The sequence below is a fragment of the Syngnathus scovelli genome, chromosome 22 (genome assembly GCF_024217435.2).
Source record: "Syngnathus scovelli strain Florida chromosome 22, RoL_Ssco_1.2, whole genome shotgun sequence".
NCBI classification, from domain to species: domain Eukaryota; kingdom Metazoa; phylum Chordata; class Actinopteri; order Syngnathiformes; family Syngnathidae; genus Syngnathus; species Syngnathus scovelli.
This window is the reverse complement of record NC_090868.1, coordinates 4328833-4350691: the sequence shown is the minus strand read 5'-3', so window position 1 is coordinate 4350691 and position 21859 is coordinate 4328833. Positions and strand designations below refer to the sequence as shown.

The 21859-nt window shown below is 41.2% G+C and overlaps 2 protein-coding genes across 3 annotated transcripts; one reads left to right on the top strand and one right to left on the bottom strand.

Moving 5' to 3' along the window:
- Positions 1–481: 481 nt before the first annotated feature.
- nampt1 (nicotinamide phosphoribosyltransferase 1) lies at positions 482–7898 on the bottom strand. The gene is made up of 11 exons (XM_049761278.2): positions 7648–7898; positions 5702–5858; positions 4888–4991; positions 4694–4822; positions 4126–4284; positions 3909–4045; positions 3027–3252; positions 2825–2944; positions 2619–2759; positions 2407–2541; positions 482–2331 (listed from the first exon to the last, which is right to left on the bottom strand). The coding sequence occupies exons 1-11, from the start codon at positions 7699–7701 to the stop codon at positions 2230–2232; spliced, it is 1464 nt and encodes a 487-aa protein (XP_049617235.1). The 5' UTR covers positions 7702–7898; the 3' UTR covers positions 482–2229.
- A 643-nt stretch (positions 7899–8541) lies between these two features.
- Positions 8542–21574, top strand: gsap (gamma-secretase activating protein). 2 transcript variants are annotated; one of them, XM_049761244.2, is made up of 33 exons: positions 8542–8951; positions 9150–9182; positions 9440–9510; positions 10438–10494; positions 10578–10647; positions 10744–10791; positions 10857–10945; positions 11014–11083; positions 11156–11205; positions 11476–11586; positions 11651–11707; positions 12060–12106; positions 12207–12286; positions 12581–12658; positions 12732–12812; positions 12918–13010; positions 13393–13555; positions 13638–13728; positions 13844–13913; positions 13989–14068; positions 14127–14207; positions 14603–14725; positions 14804–14856; positions 14920–14951; positions 16989–17050; positions 17595–17690; positions 19185–19255; positions 19352–19446; positions 19590–19709; positions 20197–20258; positions 20924–21022; positions 21264–21360; positions 21426–21574. In XM_049761244.2, exons 1-33 carry the CDS (start codon positions 8864–8866, stop codon positions 21524–21526), a joined length of 2619 nt encoding a protein of 872 aa, XP_049617201.1. In that variant the 5' UTR covers positions 8542–8863; the 3' UTR covers positions 21527–21574. The 2 variants fall into 2 exon arrangements, with proteins under 2 accessions (XP_049617201.1, XP_049617202.1); XM_049761245.2 differs by lacking the exon at positions 9150–9182 and having other exon boundaries at positions 8545–8951.
- The last annotated feature ends 285 nt before the right edge of the window (positions 21575–21859 follow it).

Genomic DNA, 21859 nt, shown 5'->3' with positions numbered 1-21859 from the left:
TAGTCATAAAAAAATGGAAACACGTAATCTTTAAAACCTGAAAGTGTTATGATGCACAAAACACATTCAACGTCAACATGCACGAGCATCAAATTAAGTTGCTATGACGTTTCAACGGCCGCACCCTTTAAATTTAAAACTATACCAACAACTAAATTATTTTCAAAATGTATCGCTCTGATTTGCTTCAAAATTAGGTTTGGTTATTTTCTTTCGAGGTTAAACATGTTGTGAAACTGTAGAAGCGAGAAAATATAATTAGGACCGCAATGCATTATGGGAAGTGTAGTATCCACGTCAATACAGCAAACGCACTAGTACGAAAAAGAACAATTGGACTATAATATTTAATTGAACCTAGATAAAAAAGTTTAACGTAACAACCTGTCCTCTAAAATGAAATTTAATTTATCCTTATGGTGGACAGTGACTAATTCAATAATTTAAATCCCAGGAAAAAAAGAATCAAAGATGGTCAAACTGACAGGTGGATTGTTTAATTGTTGTGTCGTCAACAAAGATAGCGATGTGGGTTTGTCTTAAAGTGTCGGTGAGGTTCCGGGACAACCGACGTGAACACACACACACGCACCCACACACACACACAATGGAAGTCAACAACATTAGGAAAGAGATAATTCACAACAACTTGATCATCCGTAATACAACACACACACACAAACGCTTGGACAGTATGAATATTTGTGTTGGTACAAAAAAAGTGTTCTGAACAAAAATATCTCGTGTGGTGGTCTCTCGGACTCGCCTCTACTCCCCCACACGGTCTAACCCTCAGTCAAACTAGATGCCGTATGTACAGTTGAGAAAGGCAGTCAATGGCCGTGCTGTCCGTAAATAAGAATATTTACCGAAAGATACAAAATAATAATCGTCTGCGGTAAGAACAGAGTTGAAAAAAAAAAATCAACATTAAGTATTCAAAACGCGCTGCGAAGTTATACAAAGAAACAAACTTGATTTTGTTAAACAGCAGTTGTAAAATCAAACAAAATGGAGAGAGAGAAATCAAGTTTTTTGCAGCGTGATGGCGTGAGGGGATCCGAGTGAGTGACATCACAGGTCTACAGCCACGCTAATGCTAATGCTAGGCCATTGTTTTGAAAATAATATGGGTTTTGCCACACTAGTAACACTGTTATCCTGTTAATATCCCAAATATACAGAAATGCCATACAGGAGTGGAAAGCAGCAATGGAAAATGGATCGAAAAACAGCTTTCGATATGAATCGTGGCAGTTCTAGCTACTCAGTTTGATACCTGTGAGGTCACCATCTCGTCGTTCCCTCAACTTGGCTGATCCGAGGAGACGCACCACGTTAAGGCAGTGAAACTGACACTGTTGTGGGGGAAATTTTCAACTGGAGCTTCCCCTTCACAATAAATACCTTGCTAGTGAGGAAAGAAAAAAGGAGGGAAAAAAAAATCCCAAAATTAGAATTTGCATAAAGGAAGATGGACAACGCATGGGAAGCGACACTTAACACACACACACAGATAGACAGGAAGTCATTCATGTACTCCGATCCTCTTCATTCCGGTGAAGACGTTTTGTGCGATGTATCGACTTGGTCGTTTGGAGAACGTTGTCCCCCGCTTCGAAGACCTCAGAGCCAAACAACAGGAACGCTGGAGCTGCTGTGTTTCAGGGAAATGCCTCTTTTTTTTTTTTAACAACTTCACAAACGAAGAGGGGAGATAAGATGGCCGCGTGATGATGGGAATGCTTGTTGAGGGAGACGATAGCAATTTTTGGCTTTTTTGTTGTTGTTGTTGTTTACATTTTGGCTGGAAGTGAACTGAATCTCACGATATTTAAAAACCCTTCGCAGCAAAGACAAAGCCAAGGTAAGATCAGAGAGGGCGGGTGAGTGGTTGTCATGGAAACAAAGCATCACATGGGTTTGCTAGGTGGGCGGGGCAGCAGCTTGGAGATCGCTCATCCTTCCACCGGCTTGCTGCACTTCTACATTTTTTCTTTTAAATAACGTTTGTCATCAGAATGAGCGAGCTCGGTGGAATTCCAGTGATTTTTTTTTTTTTTTACGGAAGTCACAGTTTATCGAGGAATTCAGGGCAGGGTGTATAATCAGTGCGCAAGGCCTCGTTTTATTTTCAGTGGGGGGGGGGTGATGTCAGAGGCCGAGGAAAAAGGGGAGGGGCTTGGAGGGGGGGTTAATGACTGGCTGACTGATGGACGGGGGGGGGAGCTAGTCAAGCTCACTCTCCTTGAGCTTGGCATTGTCTCTGACTTGGTCAAACGTGTACGTCTGCACAATCTTGCCGTTCTGGAAGACAGTGTGCAACAGGTCCTGGAAGGAAAGAAGAAGAAAAACGTGATGAGGAGCAACAATTATTGATAGTGACTCATTTTCTAATCAACTCACCACTCCGTACTCCTCCAGGTCACCTTTACCCTCCTCGAGAGTGACAAACTCCCCACTTTGAGTCCGGTGCAGAGACAGGCGACCTTTCTTTGACCTCTTGTTGGGGTCTGCCACGGGGTCCTTGAACACGTTCACCTGGCAAGAGGCGGGCAAAACGCTTACTCCAGCTTGACCTCATACCCAAAATGGAAGAAAAGTATTTCCAATCATACCCCGAGTCCATTTGTGACCACGTAGCTACATTTGAAGGAGCAGTTGAGCAGATCTCTGGTCAATTTCTGCAGCAGCGCGCCGCCGGAGCCGAAGGAAACGTTCTCAATGGACCAACGGTGCTGCTTCATCCCCTCCACTATCTGCGAGGAAGAAAAAAAAAATGCATCAAGGAGGATTCACACATCCACAGTGAACTTGTTTGTACCTCCTGTAGTGTATTAATGTCCACGCCATCTCCTTGAATGACTCGGATGTACGGAGGCAGAACCTTGAATCCTTTGGAATTCTCATTTGGGGGGAACTTCTTACCCAGGATTTCCAAAACCTGACACGTGATCATCCGTGAAGTTTTTTTTAGTAAGTCAGAAATATTATTTTCAAAGAAACTAGAAATAAAATCACCGCACCTTCAACACCGTATCGAGGGGGTTCCCCGAGTCGGGCCGCACGACGAGCGGCGCGTCGGCGCTGCGCGACTCGATGAGCCCGCGCAGGTCTTCGCCCCAAATCTTCTCGCAGGCGTTGTAGATGTCGTAGCTGTCGCTGACGATAGAGACGGGCACGTTGGGGAACTGCTTGATGATGTGCTCAAAAGCGTCCTTCTCATGGTCCTTGCCCCACGCTGTGATGGTGCTGAGAGACAAAAACATTTTTACTTGAGTTTATAATAAAAACTATTTGAAAACAAGCCCAGCCACTATTCAAACACTGCATTCCCCAAAACATATCAACCATGATGATTCTTTACGGTGCAATGGGTCCCTTTGCTAAGGTAAACAGATGAATGTGTCATTCTATAGCGGTTGCTATGGCAACAATGCAACCGTCCTACATTGCAGGATGAATCGAAGCGGGAATAACTAGTGAGAAGGAAGCCCCTGTGTGCGCACGCCATAAATGGCCCAGTGCCGTGAAACAAAAGCATGTGTACACAGTGCCACGACTAATCACAATCTTTCCAGCCAATCACAGCACGGGGAGCCAAACACACAACAGATGTCTTCAGGTGGATTCTGTACTAAGGCTGAGAAATTCTGCCAAACAGCAAGCGGCTTTGCTATCGTGAAAATTGGTAGTCGTGACAATATTTGATCTCCTTCATCATTTTTGTTTTTTTAATCCCTACAGAGTCGAACAGTCCAATAGCTTCATGCTAGCATATAATGCAAAACATCATAGACGGGCTAATGGAAATTAGCATAGCTGTGATGGGTGTAAACTAAAATCACGCAAGGGAGCACTGCAGACTGAAATATTTTTTTTTTTTGGACCACAGTGTGTGTGTGTACCTGTGTTCTGCAGCAGGTACAGAGAACCCCGGGACTGGGTCCTTGGTGCCATAGTACTTCTTAATCACACCGATGCCGGCGACTGTGTCCGTGCCCTTAAAGTTGACCAAGTGAGCAGAAGCTCCAATGCCGGCAGTCTGAAGAAAAGAGCAGAAGATTATGTATTATAAAAAATGACCCCATGTGACTCCACCATCTACAAAAATGTCCTCAGTACCTCTTGCGAGGAAACGCCCCGGTAGCCAAAGTCGTGTAGTTTGTACTCGAGTCCTTCCAAGTTCCCGCATGTGTCCAGGAGATACCTGGCCAGAATCTTCTTCTGCTCCCTGGAGTTGGTCGCTACGGTGATGGGGTACCAGATCTGCACTAGGATGGTCTAACAAAAAGAAGGAGGGAGTCACGTGAACCTTAAAGCGACATTCCAAATAATGGCTAACGCATTCCTTGATCTTGCCAAACGCATTCCAGGCCGACAGCAAAAAAAAAAAACAAAAGCGTGCCCACGTGTATTTTTGAATAGTCGGCCATTGTTTGTCTGTTGGCGGGATAGCGGAATATAAATAGCGGTTACGGCGGTATCGCTAAACGAGGTGTGCTGTTAAATGACTGCTAAGTAGGTAACAAAGAAGAATGTTGCGTCTAATTATAGCATCGATGGGGATTGGAGTGGGCCTGCGAGTGGGTCCGACGAACAGCTCTACTCCCCCCCCCCCCATTTGTTCTTAAAATACATATTTTGTTACAGAATAAAAATGATTTTTAAATCTCTTCCTTCATGGACTTACCTCCACCCAGTTGGTGAGCCAGTAGCATTCTGGATCGGTGCTCTCCACCGTGAACAAGACGTTGCCCCGGGGGATGACGCTCCCTTCCGGGACCGCCTTAATTTCAATGGGCAGGTGGCCGTTGTATTTCTAGAAACGGACAAACAAAGGCGTCAAAGCTCTCTTTGAGATGCTGAAACTCGAAACTGGCTCACCTCCAGGATGTACGTCCAGCCTTTCTCGTTAAAAACGTCATCCTGGAAGTGTTCCCGGTAAACCTCCTTGGCTTCCTGGATCTTCTCGGGAGTGACTACTTTTCCTGGACACAAGAGGGAGTATGAAGTAAGAAAAAAAAAAAAAGAAACCCAAGGAAGAGGAATGCCATTTTACTGTCCATGCTTGTAATCCAATTAGAAGGATCCTACAGGGCTTCTTTGTCCTCACACTCACTTCTTGATATTTTCTAATTTCTCGCTTCCGCTAAAGAGCAAAAAGATACATTGACTGCTATTCTACATTTGGGAGAAGCCACTATTATAAAAAACAAAATTCTGGGAATGTTGTGGCTGGTAGACTCGAAAATTATCACAATATCAAAAAAAATATACATCAACATGCTAACTAATTGTTTTTTCATGTCTGTGTGGATTTTCAGTCATCCCGGTGATTATCCCAAAAATTGATTTCTGCAACTATGCTAATAGGCTAACGCTACAAGTGGATTTCAGAATCCTTAGGCGTACTTAGGGTCGAAATATTTGTGGGATCAACGATGCAAATGGAAAGGTTAATCATTGAGGAGGGGGAGGAGGCGGCGGCGGTCGTCCACTCTCATTGGCTGAAAGGACAGCTGCGCTTTTGTGTCCCACCTCTGCCGCGCCACACCATGAAATCCTCTTAGGAGGCCGTGGAATTTTTTTTTTTTTTTCTTAAATGGTGAAACACTTAAATCCTTTTTCACGTGTATGGGCTAAATTGTGATTATTTCCCAAGAAGTTGAAGAAACTCAAAAAATACAACCGGACTTACCTTGGAGGTATTTGTGAAGGATGTACTGAAGACCATAGAAGACCGTTTTGTCATATTTGACCTTTCTGCTTTTGGTGGCATCCGTCCTCTTCTCGCGGCACTCAAAATAGGAATAAACTTTGCTGGTGTTGGGGGGGTATTGTTTGTAATGCGTTACCTGCACGTACAGAAATCAAACTTATCACAAGGCCACAATGGATAGTCAATAAACATTGGAACAAAACTTTATCTGACCTTCAACCTTGACGCACAGTTCAATGTCTGACTAATCTAGTGAAGTGTGTTTTATCAAGTGAGAGTCGATGGCAAAACTATTCAAGTGTTAAGAAATATGACTACAATGTAACCGGGTCAGACTTTGTCCAGCAGAGACATGTCTGGGCATATTCCCAAAGAGGAAAAAAAAAAACAAAAAAACAATCCCGCATTGGTCCTCCATTTACCGTTACAGGATTTTATCTATTCATTGTGATTAAGCCAAACTTGTTTTCTGTTGGTTTTGCGTGGCCTACGATTGAGATAAGCGGCCAGGAAGGGTGTGTGTGTGTGTGTGTGTGTGTGTGTGTGTGTGTGTGTGTGTGTGTGTGTGTGTGTGTGTGTCGGGCAAGAGGTAAAGACAAATGTCAACGACCAACTCAGTTTATTTGACCCATGCCGGTGCCCTTCCAAGAACTCAAAATAGACTCAAGACGTGCACTAGGACACACACACATTCTCTATTACTACGATCCAGCTTTATTCTGGGCTATTCTAAAAACCAAAGCGCACCGACTTAAAATGCAGCTCTCGGAAGGTAATGTGATCGAGCCAAACTAAATAAAAATAATAAGATTAAGGTTACTTCAGGGCTCGTTCGGACTGTACGTGCTTGCAAAATGAGTTGCAGCAAACAACACCCCCTCCCTGTGTCTACACTTTTAATGGCGCATGTTTCCAAACAATAGGTGTGTGTGGTGAGGCACCAGATTTTTTTCAACCATAAATGTTGATTCATAATTGACTAAAATGAGTCAGGAACTGTCAGATGCTCAGGATATTGTGTAATTTACAACCTCTTCTCACCCACAAATAAACTTTATGGAGAATGTTTAGCTCGAAGTGAAACGGAAAACTTAAGTTTGGGTTTGAAATGAACCTTTTGCAACATCAGGATTGGAACTTCTCTGATGCTGCTTTGATTTAGAATTTTATTTGCATTGGATAATAATACACGTAATGACATAATGATGACGAGAGCTATAAAATCACGTGACCACATGGCAACTAGCCTAACAACTAACTGTCCAAGCGCTCAGCATTGAGTCGAATTATTATTATTTTTTTTATGAATAGTCCGCGATTTTGTTTAATACAATGTATGTTTTACAAAGATAAAAAAACTATTCAAACGCTATTTGGTACGCAGACAAAGTAGCTACGGGGCGAAGGTCATTTCCATTTCAACATTGTTTTTCCCCCTCAAGTTTAAATGTCCACTTGTCTATTTGGTCTAATAACATTGTAATAACACGCCCTCCCGATTTAAATATTTCCCACGGAGGAGCACAGCGGACTACTCACGGAGCACTTGCTAGCTCGATGCTAACTAATGTTAGCTTGATAATAGCTAGTTTCCCCATTGCTTTACACGTAACTTAGCACGTTAGCTCATTTCGATTATGAGAGCAAAGCTAGCCGAGCACCGACCGGTGCGGCAGGGGGAGGAATTGAAAGCCGACAAGGCGATGCTTTGTTTCAGTTGCTCCCACCCCCCACCCGCATCCTCAGCGCTACTCGGCCTGGTGTCGACCACCTCTGTACGGTGGCCTTGGGACTGATGGTGGAGCCACCTTGACTGAATGCGTTTCCATTCATCCATGTATTCATCCATCCGTGAACCCCACACGCCCCCCCACCGTCTTCCCTCTCCATCCCGTCTAAGAGCGACATCATCCCAGGGACGGTACCTTGTAGGAATCGGTGGCGAGCAGGATGTTGAAATCGACGTCCCGGTGCTCCATCTTTGCCACCCTCTTCGCTTGTGAGTCAGACACAGCTGTCAGTGGGTTGCTGCCGTGCCGCTGCTGGGGACTCCAGGCTAATAACGTAGCTGGGTAAAAAGGGGGAGGAGACGCAGGACCGGAGAACAGGGGCGGGGGGTGTCGCTCTGAAAATTTCGAACCGGTTCGGCTCCACTCGGTTCTGCCCGGCAACGTCACGACGCGAGCCAACCAGGAAGCGTGTAGTCGCCCAAGATCGTAAAGTTACGGACAGACGGTTCGTTCTGCAAGAGAAGCAGGGCAATATCAGATCATAAACATCGGACGCCCGCATACTCGAGGTTCGGTGGATCCCAGCTATTTGCGGATTTCAAACGCCGCGGAAAAATCAATGAACAATATTCATTATTATTCATGATCAGCACTTGATGAGTGGCAACACAAGATGGCTGCCAGTCAGAACACAACAGCCAATCAGCAGCAGACAATAGCGATCTTTGGTTGGTTGAATCAGAACATACCGATATTTTGAATTTTTAAAACCCAAAACCACGCCACAAAATACAGGCAAATGGCGACGTTACGAAATGTATTTAATAACACTTCCAAAAAAATAAAAATAAAACCCGCGATAGATTCTTCTTCGATAAAGACACCATGCAAGTACTTAAAGTCTGCGCAAGAGGGCAGTGTTGTCTACATTTAAAACAATCTGCCGTATAAATAAATCCAGAAAATGCTAACAAAACAGAAATGTTATTTAAAAACTCAGTTGAATAACGGGCTGTGTGTCATTTCAATTAATTTTAGCACAAAACAGACTTTAAAAAGCCTATTTCAAATGCATTCCATTGTGTGGCTCTCAGTAGCGAAGTGCACCATATTATTGTGCCCAGTATGCGTAACAAATGAATGTGACACACTATTGTGAGCTGCCTGCGTGGTTGATCGTGGGGTGGTGGTGAGAGATTCCAGCCAGATTCCAGGAGTTGCTTCTTTGTGGAAGATTTCTGTAACGTTAACGCTCTGTTGTCCTAACTTTTACAAGAAAGAAAAAAAATAACAAGACTTTCGGTCATGTGATGCCCCGCCCGGAAAAACTGCATAGTCTGCACGGAAGCGCGACGCACTGTGAAGTTCTTGGATCCGATATTCTTTTACACCAAGTTTGGGCTGTGTTCTTATGTTAAAACTGCAGCCGAAGTTTGACCTGCGCAGAGATGTGGAGGCTGATATTCGGAGGAAGGAGGCGGCGGTGTGCAGGGTGAAAGGTGAGGCGTTCACGTGGTATCGGTTAAATGGAAATTCACAATATGTAGCATAAAGTTTTGATTTGCTGCCCTTTCTCAAAAATATAATATCTTTCTATACTCACAAAAGAGCCACTTCCCCATGATATCACATTTATGATTTATTTCCTAAAACGATGGGTGAAATCTGCATTTACACTTAGTGTTATTGATCCCCAGGTGTCCCTGAAGCACACAACACTTCAAATGAGAGTACGTACTGTGCTAAAATGATGTTGCAGCACTGGGGCAAATGGAAATGATTGACGATGTCAGGAACCTTTAATGGTGCAATATTTAAAGCTTGGAAAGAAATAGCTCATGTGTGTATGTCAGTTGTTTTTCAGAAGTGTAGTGCTCTTTTTGACAAGTAGACGTTTGCAATGTATACTGTTGGAATATAATAAGAATAATTCATATGTATGTCAGGGCACACTGGTGTTATTTACCTAATGATGCTGTGTCTGCAGACTACTCAGGAGCGGTGGAAATTTTGATCCTCAACACTGAGAGAGATGGGAGCATCCTTTACTCCTGGAAGGTTATTATCGTTGTCGTTGTGCAAAATTTTTGATTTCATTGTCCCTGAAGAAAGTAAATGTGTTATGGTCTGATGAAACCAAGGTTAAAATTCTAGGCGAGAAAGCCTTGAACGTGATTGGTTGACTCCAAACACAGACAGGGGTGTGCACACTTCTGCAACATCATCTCAGTTTGATTCCTTGTTTTTCTTTTTTTGAATTTTATAGATTATAGGTCATCATTAATAGTGGAACGAGTTTAAAAAGCATTTAACTTGCTCTATTTTTTTAAAAATAAACACCTGGCATTTGAACAGGGGTGTGTAGACTTTTCATACCCGTTGTGTTTGCTGTTTTCATACTCCAAAGCAATTTAAATATTACTTTGGCGTATCTTGATGCCTGAGGAACTAGCTTGAAGTGAGTTGAGTTTCATTTGAACAAAAGTAGTCTTTTGCCGCCATCTTGTAGCATCAATGCTAAATTAACCTTCGACTAGTCGCAGATTTGCGCTAATTGTGACAGGGCTTAATCCAAATAATATTTTTTTTGTGTAGCATATCCTCCATGGAGTTATATATTATATTTATAATAAGATGGAGGAAAAAGCTAGCCGAGTTGGTTATCATTGTGTGCGCGTGCCACGCATCAAATGGACTCAAAAATCAAACCGCATAAAGCGCACGTTCCCTCCTGATGATCCCGCTTCATATAAACTATATGTGGAGATTTAGGAAACTTTTAAACCCTCCGTGAATAAAGTTATCTTCTGAAACCGCTCGTCGCGGCATACATTTTTAATAACACACCCGCTAAACAGATTTTGGAGGTCAAAGAATGCCCTGCAAAATTATTATTTTTTTTTCTAAGTTGCTGCTTTTTAGTATTGGATCTACAGCACTTGAATTAATGAGGTGCTGCAAAAATAATTTCCTATCTACTCGTAGGGATCAACAGGGACCACCAGAGTCGGGAAATATGATTCGAGCACGAAGCAGAATAAGGTCAGAGTTCATGTCACTGTTATATATATATATATATACATATTTGTATATATATATAAAACTACACATTTTCCCGCCAACAGCTCCTTTACACTTTCGACAAGCAGGTTTATGTCAGCAGCTGCTCCCTAAACAAGGAGGAGACATTATTAGGTGAGCTCATTAGCAAATTTCGCTTTACTGTGCCGTATAAAATTTAAGATGATGACAAATTAAAGGGATGCATAATAATTTTTCCTAATTTCTTAGCTGTTAGCTTGGCGCAAAACACCCATGGAGAGGAGCACCTGAAACCAAGTAAGACCTATTTCTTCGTTTTCCGTGCATCATTTTTTTATGTCTTTTATTTTTTCTTTACAAAGTGTCTAAGTGCTTGACGCTCCTGATTGAGATCCATCCAATCAACAACACCAAGGTCTTAAAGGCGGTCGACTGCAGGGTCAAAGTTCAGGTAGAAGTGAAGAGATGTGGATCATAAAACAAGCATCTTTAAATATTTTTTTTTGGGGGGGGTTTCAGTTCCTCTATCCCGAAAGCGAGCGTGGGTCAGTGCACGAGAGCCACCTGTTGCTTTTAACTGAGGACGGATGTGAGTATCACAAAAATAAAAAGGTCCCGGGTGGAGAAGATCCTGACTTGGGTTTTTGTGTGTGCGCTTCAGATGTGGATCAGTATCACGTCCTGCTTACCAGACACGACGGTTACAAAGTGGTAAGATGAACTCGGCACGCCTTCGCGGTGATAACAGGCTCCCCCATGAGTGCTTAACATTCCAAGCGTGAATCGGAATGTTTAATTCTGAAACACGCTCGACTTTTGTTGTAATTAATTCTCCCGGCGCCGTTACAAATCAAAAATGTGTCTTTTTAATTGCTTCAATTTCACCTCAGACAAACCGGTAATACGGTTCGTTGTTGCAATTACGCAGAGTGACTGAAATTATAAACTGCAATTTGCTACGTGTTTTTCGGGGGATCCCAGGTGCTGGCCAATCCCGAGCGTTTATCCAAGATGGCCGAGCGGGTGGTGGAGGATTTTTGCTGGGTCCAATGGGACGTGCACACGCAGAGGCTATACTATCTCACCCAGGCGGTAATGTGACGCTCATGTAAGTTGTAAAAACATGATTAGAATTTTTTAAACCTGTTTTCCGTAGGACAAGTTCCTGCTGCGATGTGTGCAGTTTTACGACAACCGCAATTGCGAAACTGTGGTAACTACAAACGCACCACTCACTCACCGGAAAATGTAGATATTAATTAAAAATATCTATATTATTATTTTATTATTTATTATTATTATTTTACTCTATTTATTTAGATATTTATTTAGTGATAAAATATTAACAAATTATTGTAAATAAATGATAAATAAATAAAATAAATATTAATTCATTAATTTAGACAAACGGTCGTTTATGCACCGTGGGTTCACGATTTCGTGCATGCTAGGTGTACGGTGTTGATGCTTGATGAGCCTCTCGGTTTGAATTGCTTTGGCGCCCTCTTGTGGTATCAATGAGCAACTCACAAATTTTTGCTTTCCTTTGTGTTGCTATCCCACAGTTGGAGCTCCCATTAGAGATGCCGGCTAATGCTTTCTGCGCCATCAAGTAAGGCAAAAAATGATCTTTTGCAACATTAGCTTAATCTTAGCAAATAGTGAACATAAAAGTGTGTGTGTGTGTGTGTGTGTGTGTGTGTGTGTAACAGGTTTGTGAACCTCGGTTTCGACCACCATCACGCGGAGAGACCCGAGCGAGTCAAGATGGAAGTATTCACAAACCGATTAGGTAACACTTATTTCTCAGGTAACGAAACACGAAAACGCCACTAACTGACATCTTGTTTTGTTTTTTCCTCATTTGGAAAACAAGAACGTAAGTCACCCCCCCCCCCCCCCCCACCTGACAAAATGAAACAATGATTGGATTTTCACCATTTGATTAAAAGCCGCTTGAATCTACTTTCACGTGGCCCGGCTGATTGATGCGTTTTTAATTGCGAAATCCTGATTTGAATATTTGAATCAATTCACTCCTACACAAACCGAATAACAATCGTAACATTTATCTATTTCATCCCAGGAAGCATGTGCGTGTGCTACAGCCGACCCTCTCGCGACAAAGCCGAGCTCATCTATTCCGTGGTTCTTATTCACAAAGGTGCGTGTTACCTGCAGTCTCCCGCATATCAACTCATTTTCCTTTTCATCCTCTTTTTTTTTTTTTTTTTCAGACTGCAGCAAGACTTTCCGGGTCACTTTGGGTCAGCCCGCTCGAGACGCCCTGCAGCTCCAGCCGCTTTTCATCCCTATAGGTCAAAGACACACACATATAGAAAAACACACAAAAGAATTTCTAAATATGTATGATTTGGATTAATTAATGTCTAAACAGCGGGGGTTGTTGTTTCCATATGTAGGTTACTACGTGGTGGTGTATCTGCATAAGCGCTTCCTGCATTGCATCAACAGCAGGCAGCAGGAGATGCTGTGCCACTCGCTCTTCCTGTCTGGTAAGATAAAGTGTTGCGCACTCTTTTTCTCATTAAGTCTTATCCCGCTGTGCTACATTGGTTTTGCGTGCTAGGTAGCGGGTGACTTGTATTTCCTTCTTAAATGAAAACAAATTGTTTGCTCTAAAGCATGAGTGCCCAGATTAGTTTGAATTTATTGTCGCACAAATCAATAAAAAATACTCTACTAAATATTTCTTGCAATATTTTTAAGTATTTGGTGAGTGACGTGGGTGTCGAATTTGATAAATCATTTTCCCAATTTTTTTTAATACACTCGAATGGGAATAAAATTGTATCCGATTAATCGATGGGGAAAAAAAATCGATAGGATAATCGATTCTAAAAATATTCAGTAATGATGTTTGCATTGGACGTTTAGGAGACGATGCCGACTTGGGCCTACCGTCAAAGTCCGGAAGGTTCACCGTACTGCACAAAGAGGAGTCGTCAAGCACGGCCATGTTGGACCCGGTAGGCGGGACTATCCACGATGTCCAACTCAGCTCCGCCCGCCTTCTGCAGATCCTCCATTCACCATCTGGGTGAGCGCCACCTACTGGAAGGACACGGAAGTAGACGGTCAAACCTAGATTTTCTTCTTGTGTCCTCCATCTATTATTCAAGGAGAGCCAACAACATGGCCGACGCTCAACGCCTGGCCGCCCTTCACTGCCTGCTTCTTCACAGCGGAGATGACCCAAATGTGGAGCTGGAGGTTAGCGCTGAAGCGGAGAGGCTGGCATTTAAGCACCCTGGCGTGTCCTCTACACATTACACTAAACAAGCTTTTATGTTAATTTTTTTTTTTTTTTTTTTTTTTATGCCTGCAGATAATTGAGTGGCTGTGTGACAATTTAAACGTTGTAGACTCTTTCAACCAGATTCAGGAGTTCATTCTAGGTGAGTGTTAAAAAAAATAAATAAATAAAAAATAAAATGAGTAAGGGTGCTATGATTCTTTTTTTTTTTTAACAGCATCTTTATACAAAATAAGCTACCAGAGGTCACTCAGCCTGGATAAACTTCTGCCTTGCTCCTCGGTGTTTGACATGAAGGTCGCCTCCACACCCGCCGTCCCGACAAAACACCTGGTTCACACTTTCGGTTTTGCAGGAGGTACCGGCGTGTCTGGTGACGATCCCCGGCGTGCTGTGCACTACTCGATTGCATATCGAGTCGGTTTTTAAAGGCCAGGTAATGACACGCGTGAAATTTCTTTCACAAGTCACTCTCTTGGAATGCATGACAAAAGATACACCTTGGTTGTATTTGACCGTGAATTTCCAGTTTAGCAGTGATTCTCTCAATGTGATTTTATTTATTTATTTATAATTTTTTATGTATTTATTTATTTTTTAATTAATGAATTAATTTATTCATCTATTTTCTTACCTGGGTTACAGTAGACACAGTTCTGTGCTGTTTTTAAAATTTATTTATTTATTTATATATTTATATATTTATTTATATATCATTTTTTATGTATTTATTTCTTTTTTAATTAATTAATTAATTTATGTATCTATTTTCTTACCTGGGTTACAGGACACACAGTTCTGTGCTGTTTTTTTGTTTTTTTTTTGCTGCAGGCCAAGAGTCTCCAGGGCTTCTGGTCCGAGCTGCAGTGGAACACAGAAAGGACAACATATTTCGAAGTGGATCCCAACCCCAGATACAAAACGTCTTATATTGAAGCATACTGGAGCAAACTTGTAAATGAAAACAGTTAAACACCGTGAAAATATTTTAGGGGGCGGAGCCACGCTCATTTTTGTGTTGTTTTCTTGTAGATGGCTGAGGAAGCATCTAGTCACATGACTCATGTGTTGGAGAACACTAAGAAGTAGGTAGAATAAATACAGTTATATTTATTATTTTATTAGTCCTTACAATTTTATTTTTTTAGGGTCTTTGCCATGGTGGACACTTGGGATCTTGGTAAGTCAGTACCAAGAATGTGTTTGGTCACATTCTTTGTTCTAACCACACCACGCTCTTGTGGTTTAATAAAAAAAATAAAAAAAAGAGTGATGAAAAATGAAGTAACGGAGAACAGGGAGTGGTGAAGAATGCCCAGATGTTATAACATCGCTCCTGTTATTGGGCCTCCTGCGCAGCTGTTGAGCATCAAGCCAAAAGCTTGACTTTCTTTATGTTATTTGATTTATTGAGACTTTATCTGTGATCTCATGGTGCATACCGACTGGCGTAAAGTCATAACATGCGGCCCAGAAGTGATGATGGAACACAGATTTCTAACATGTTCCATGTTGTTTGGGCATTTGGGAGGAAAAAAATGGAGCTACTGAGAACTTCAGTGGGCTTGCGTCATTTTAAGTAAAGTTTTTTTGTCATACATTTTGATGTAAAATAAAAATGTACTGGATTAATCGATAGAATGATCGATGGAATAATCGATTCTAAAGAATTTGATAGTAACAGCATGAGTTTTAATTTTGACATACTGCACTCATATTTGACATATTGTAATACATTTTCACGCAAAATAAAAATGTATCTGATTAATCGATGGAATAATCAACAGAATAATCGATTCTAAAAATTGTGACGGTGACAGCATGAGATTTAATTTTGACATATTGCACTCATATTTGACATATTGTAATACATTTTCACGTAAAATAAAAGTGTATCTGATTAATCGATGGAATAATCGACAGAATAATCGATTCTAAAAATTGTGATAGTGACAGCGTGAGTTTTAATTTTGACATATTGCACTCATATTTGACATATTGTAATACATTTTCATGTAAAATATAAATGTGTCCGATTAATCGATGGAATAATCGATAAAAATCGATTCTAAAAATTTCGACAGTGACCGCGTGAGTTTTAATTTTGACATATTGCACTCATATTTGACATATTGTAATACATTTTCATGTAAAATATAAATGAATAATCGACGGAATAATCGTTTCTAAAAGTTGTGACATATTGCGGTCCTGCAAATGCATCTCAGGAAGTGAGGTTCAGAGATTGCTCATAAATAAATAGCGCTTAGGCGCCAAGGCAGATATCTAATTGAATGATTTTAAATACCGTTTTTTTAATCGCAACTAAAAACACATTTACAAAAACGCCACCATTTCTGCAAAAATAAGCACAGAGAGGAACAATTCTTGCCCAATAAATCACCAAGATACTGCATAACCTCCCCAGAGTTTACTGCTGCCATAAAATATTAAATCACTCTCGTGTAAAAAAAAGACAAAAATTGATTCAGCCCACTCTAGTTATCCGTGGCTAACGCTCTTAAACTCATGTTATTCATCCACGTGTCTTCCGAACTAATGTGGAAAATTTGATTATCATCTGATAGACTCCATCATTCATTCTTTCATTATTCATTAAACCGGAGGCTTTTTAGCAAAAAAAAAAAAAAAGTCAAAGGAAGAAAGGAACGCCAAAGTCGCCGTACATAAATGAAAGCGATGCTATTAAAACATTTACATAGCTCAGTGTGGAAGCTGGCAAATATTTGCCATTTTTGCCCCAAGGCGAATTACGGGGGAGTCGATATGTAAATATGCGGCTAATGCTAATGCTTCTGCTAATGAGAACGATTACCTGTGTGTTTGGAAATAATCTATGCGCATATAAATCTACTCGCACGCTGCAAGTTGTTACATATGACACATCAAAAAAAAATCAGCCTCTTGCGTGTACGTGATTAAATAAAGATTATATATGAAAGTCTGCAATTATTCATCTGCTCACAGCAGGGGAAGGCAGTCTCACAACTCCCCCTCAAGCTTTGTGATGTTTTTTTTTTCAAAGTCAAAACACACCCCAAAAAGAATCCATTAATGTCTTAGATTACCCACAATCCTCCTCTTCCCCTTAAGGCTTCTTTTTTTTTAAATTTTCACAGCTAATAGCAACCAGGTTAGCAAGGTGAATTGCACAGGCCCACCTGAGATTCGGTTAATTTTTTTTTTTTTTCTCCAGGCAGGAAGCTGGTGCCACTTTTCCAGGAGGAGGACCACCACCAGAGGTTGCTCATAGGCCTGGTGAGAAGAAGAAATTTTTTTTTAATAGCAAGCAACCAATGATGCGTGAGGAATATCATTGTGGCTAAAAAGCGAAGCGTGGAGAGTCTCTGTCAGGTTTTCCTCACTTTGTATTTTGACAATAGAAAAACTAATATTTTGACAAATGTAAAAATCATACCACTGTCGATTGAGTTTGGGGAAAATTCCGAAAAGTTTGAAAAATAGTTTTTACTTGAATTGAAGCTGACAAATGTAAAAAAGGCAATTATTTCTCTCCTGTTATCTGGTGAACTTTTCTCACATATTCAGATAAGCCACAATCCCCCCCCCCTCTTTATTTCTCTTTTGAAACAATTTGATGAGCAATTCCTCACCCTGCGTTTTTTTGCCTGCGCTCAGCTCGATTCCAAAATTGCAGATCGCTTCAGTTTAAGAGTTCAGACGAGATGTTAGCGCGCCGCTCAAACTATTCTTAGAATGACCCGGTCGTCCGGTCGCCCGCCTCCATCTTTTCCTGCCGCTCCGCTTTCATCTACATGTTTTTTTTTTTGGGGTGTTGTAGACGGTGGAGAAGCTGCGAGGGCATCTGAACACGCACCTGCCTCGCCTTGGCAAGAAGAAGATCGATTCCCTGGTTATTAACTATGTAGCCAAATTGGTCAGTATTTTTCATCCCAAACTTTTTTTTTTTTTTCAAAACACTCCTGGGGATTGCTAACATTCCATTTGAGGAGATTATTTCCATATTGTGATTTCTGGCTGAAAGAAAAATTCGGAGACGTGTTTAGTATTCCTGGGAGGTAAAACTCAGCTACAAAACCTTCCCCGGGTAGACAATGTGACATTTATCAAAACGAGAGAAGTTTGAATTGCAGCGAGCTTGTTGTCGACCTCTCGGGTCAAGGTGGAAAAATCTGATTGGCTACCTATTTGTCATTAAGATTGATGCCTTGGCTCCGCCCCCCCCAAAAACTTTTATGGAAATGTATTTTTTTTCTTATCTCGCTGACAAACAAAAAAAATGGCGATGAAAACTTAACCTTGGCGCAATTGAAAGCGACAAGGAGGAAAAATGAGCTGTTACACACAACTCCGGCCAAATGTCCACTCTCCGAACAAAAGCCCCCCCCTCCCCCTTGGTACTTATTGAGACTAATGGCTACATTGACACAACTTGGTGGTACTCCGTGTGTGTGTGTTGAAATAGATTACAGCTTTTAAAGAGCCAGGAAGTTCTGCCGTGATAGATTGCGATTCGCCACTACATTATTGTCATAGTTATTTATTCCCCGTGGCCCGGTTGCTACGGGCAACGGCGATACATTGCTTTTTATTATGCGGTGTAAAGAGCAAGTGAGGAGTCAACTGAATACATATTGAAAATTGTGTTTTGAAATAAACTAGGGGGAGGTTTTAATTATGCAAGAGAGAAACACCCTTCTGGATGATGAAGGTTGTTACTTTTCTCTTCATTAGAAAAGAGGCTTGTTGTGAAGACCGGCTGCTTTTAGAGATTCCGACAAAGGTTTTTTTTTTTTTGTAGTTTCACTTAGCACCTGATTGAACACCTGCGAAAAAATTCAATCTTGATTTGTATAACCGTAGAAGCAGCCAGAAAGACCAATATTATCGGAACAAAGGAGCCGTAACTTTGTTTTTTGAATAATCAAAACTAACCTCCAAAAATATCAATCTGGAGTTTTAGCTAACATTAGCAATGACAATATTGACGCTCATGTTGCATTCCGAAGATTATTAGTCTGACGGATTGGAAATAGTGTGGAAACTAGCAGTGGATTGTCTTCCTGTTATGTTCCAGTAAGATATCACGTGTCATTTTTTATTTTTTTTAATCGCAGTCGAACAATCCCGCATGCTGACATACGTTTAGCGACCGGATGTGTCGTTCCGCGCGTTCACACGCCAGTCGAGCTGTGTGGAAATGAAAATGGGAAGCGTGGCTTCCAAAAAAGGGAAGTGAGGATACAAGTTGAGATGCCCAAAAAGTCACAGATGTAAAAAAGATGCGCTAAGCTGCTTTTGTTTTCTGGCTTCATGATGCTAGCTCAAATTCCCGCCTTTGCCTCAAGCTTTCATTCGAATCTAATTGAACATCTTTTCTCAACAACTAAATGTGTGTGTGTGTGTGTAGCTGGAGTTGATCAGACACATGCTGGAGTCAGTCTGGCAGAAGCTCAAGCTGGGCCCTCATGTTCTGTGCTTGTGAGTATCCACTCCCTTTGCGGCGGAGCAGCACTTATTTCACATGACTTTTTACTGACTCTTACTTCAATGCGTCCAAATTTTACATGGTTCCAGAACACAGAAGGGTGGTCCAGGCGATTGGGCCATCTTTCACTTCATGCTTCGGATCCTGGAAGCCACTCGGGGTCTCTGCATGCCCCTCCCACCTGGTATGGCCAACACACACAAAAACAATTCATCGGAAAAAGAAAATCACAGCAGGTTCAACATTAGCATCTTTAGAGTCGTGCAATCGTGTGACTCAGTTGTTAGTCAGTCGAGTTGTGTAATTCTGTTGCTTTCTTTTTGTCAGGCTATCACACTCTGCTAGCGACGTTGGCTTTGCGTTGCCTCCCTCGTCACACTTTCCTACAGTACGTCGACCACCGCTTCCTGCAGCTGACGGAAACCTTCGTGTCTCGACTCGTGACAGGTGCATATGCGTAAAAAGTACATTAAAAAAAACTAATAATAATAATCATTATTATTATTATTAATCTAATAATAATTCAAATTACATAAATACAATAAAAAGAAATACAAAAATAATAATCATTATTATTATTAATTTAATAATAATTAAAAAATTTATGCATTGTTGTAACATAGTCAGATTTTCTTATTGCCATTTTTTCATTCTCTAATTTAATAACAAATAAAGTTGAATTCTATATTTCCAATTTTTTTCATTTCCCCCTAAAAACACGCCAAGCAAAACTTAAAACCATGCAAACGATTGGATTAAAAATGTGGAGATAATTTTTCATTATGAGAACAGCTGCAACGGCGGCCATTTTGGGGAGGTAAATTCACTATTGGCGCTCCGCTTAAAAACAACTATTGAGTATTTACAGTACGTGCCCCAATCAGTATCAATATTGGAACTCAATCAATTCCATTTTTATTTCTCCTCTGCATAGATTTGGACAACAGCGCGGCCAATGAGAAACTCAAGTCCAGTGTATTAAAACGACTTCCCGAGGTATGTTGTTTATTTCCACCTGTCATATTTTAAAACAATGCACAATCCCGTTTTCTAGTAGCCAGGAAGTTTTATTGTCCTAAAATGAGCTATTTTAAGTCTCAATCACACTTGAGTAACCGATGTGTGTGTGCATGTGTGTGTTATGTAACAGTATGTAAATAAATGTGTGATTGTATCTCATTTGATCTATCACAGAAAATTCCTCTTGCAATGGTCAATTTATTAGGAACCCCTACTGTAGTGAAAACCAAGCGCAACAAATCTTGGCAGCGGCCACCGAGGTTTTTTATCGCGTTCCGTTCGATTTATTTTGCATGCCATTCCGGAAGGGTTGTAATTTGCAGCCGCGTCAAACCGAGCCGGTCACACCGAGATACCGTCGTAAATAATTTAGTGGCAAAGTTTCACAATTCTGGGCTTAAAATATTCATCTTGGGAGGGGGGGAGGGGGGGAGGGAGAATAATAATTAAACATTGATTAATGGGCTCTCGCGTGAGCTTGTGGCTGCGGTTAAATAGAAGCGGAAAGCAGTTCTGTATCAACGTGACTGATGGAGCATAGTTGTTGCTTTTCTTATTAAATATTAAGCAATGTGTATTATTTCATAAATTTAAATACATTTTCGATAGACCTCAAAACTGTCACCTTTACGCGTGTGTAGGAAAACAGATTCTACCATATGTGGGATCATCCTGTCACTTCGGCTTCCATCTCCAGAGATTACGTCAAGAATGTGTTTGGGAGACACAAAAAAAACAAGGTCGGGGACACACACACACACACACACACACACACGCACACACACGCACACACACACACACACACACACACACACACACACACACACACACACACACACAAACACACACACACACACACACATTTGCTTTGCCAAAACAAAACACTTGACAGACACACCTTTGTCCTTTTTTTAAATTATTTCTCGATTGTTGTTTTTTTTTTAAGCTAAATCAGTCAGTAGCATTTTTGTTTTTGTGCAGGGATTTGCTTTCACGGGCAGAGACAACGCGAGCTTCGGAGCAGAGTTCCTGCCTCTGGCATACCTGGCCAAAGTGCTTTCTAATATCGAGGAGCAAGGTAATGTGTGTGCGTGGATGCTTCTCACGTTGAAATCCTCTAAGAGAAGCTTTTCTGCTCTCCAGCTCTGAATCCCTTCGAGGAGCAGGGGAACGTGGACGCCACGTTTGTGGAGGAGACGGCTCTGAAACAGACACTCGTTCTGCTGGGCTTTGAGGGAAAATAAAAAAATTATAAAAAGGACAGATGGGAGAATAACGAGAGCGATGAAGGAGATAAATGGGAAGATGCTGAGATGTTGGCAGGATTAGAGAGGAAAGGGAGGAAACTTTGAACATTTGTTTACACTTGAATTCAAGTCAGGAAGCCTTTTGCGTTAAATCGATACATCAGCAAGAAAGTAAAATCTTTGCACATTCTATTACAATATATCATCGTGAGGAATGACTTGATACAAAAAAATTTGACCAATGTATTTTTAAAATCGAAAAATGTGGTAGTTGGCCACCTGGGGGCAGTATAATTCAGTCACTCTTGGCAGAGGATAAAGAATATACGC

What these genes read in the sequence shown, in the direction of transcription:
- nampt1 (XM_049761278.2), bottom strand. Translation starts at nt 7,701, where the DNA reads ATGGAGCACCGGGACGTCGATTTCAACATCCTGCTCGCCACCGATTCC. An exon ending in GGGGCGTTTCCTCGCAAGAG is followed by an intron (nt 4,046 to 4,125) that starts GTACTGAGGACA and finishes TCTTTTCTTCAG; the next exon opens with ACTGCCGGCATTGGAGCTTC. An exon ending in TGGTCACAAATGGACTCGGG is followed by an intron (nt 2,542 to 2,618) that starts GTATGATTGGAA and finishes GCCTCTTGCCAG; the next exon opens with GTGAACGTGTTCAAGGACCC.
- gsap (XM_049761244.2), top strand. Translation starts at nt 8,864, where the DNA reads ATGTTAAAACTGCAGCCGAAGTTTGACCTGCGCAGAGATGTGGAGGCT. An exon ending in ACTGCAGGGTCAAAGTTCAG is followed by an intron (nt 10,946 to 11,013) that starts GTAGAAGTGAAG and finishes GGGGGGTTTCAG; the next exon opens with TTCCTCTATCCCGAAAGCGA. An exon ending in TTCTAATATCGAGGAGCAAG is followed by an intron (nt 21,361 to 21,425) that starts GTAATGTGTGTG and finishes TCTGCTCTCCAG; the next exon opens with CTCTGAATCCCTTCGAGGAG.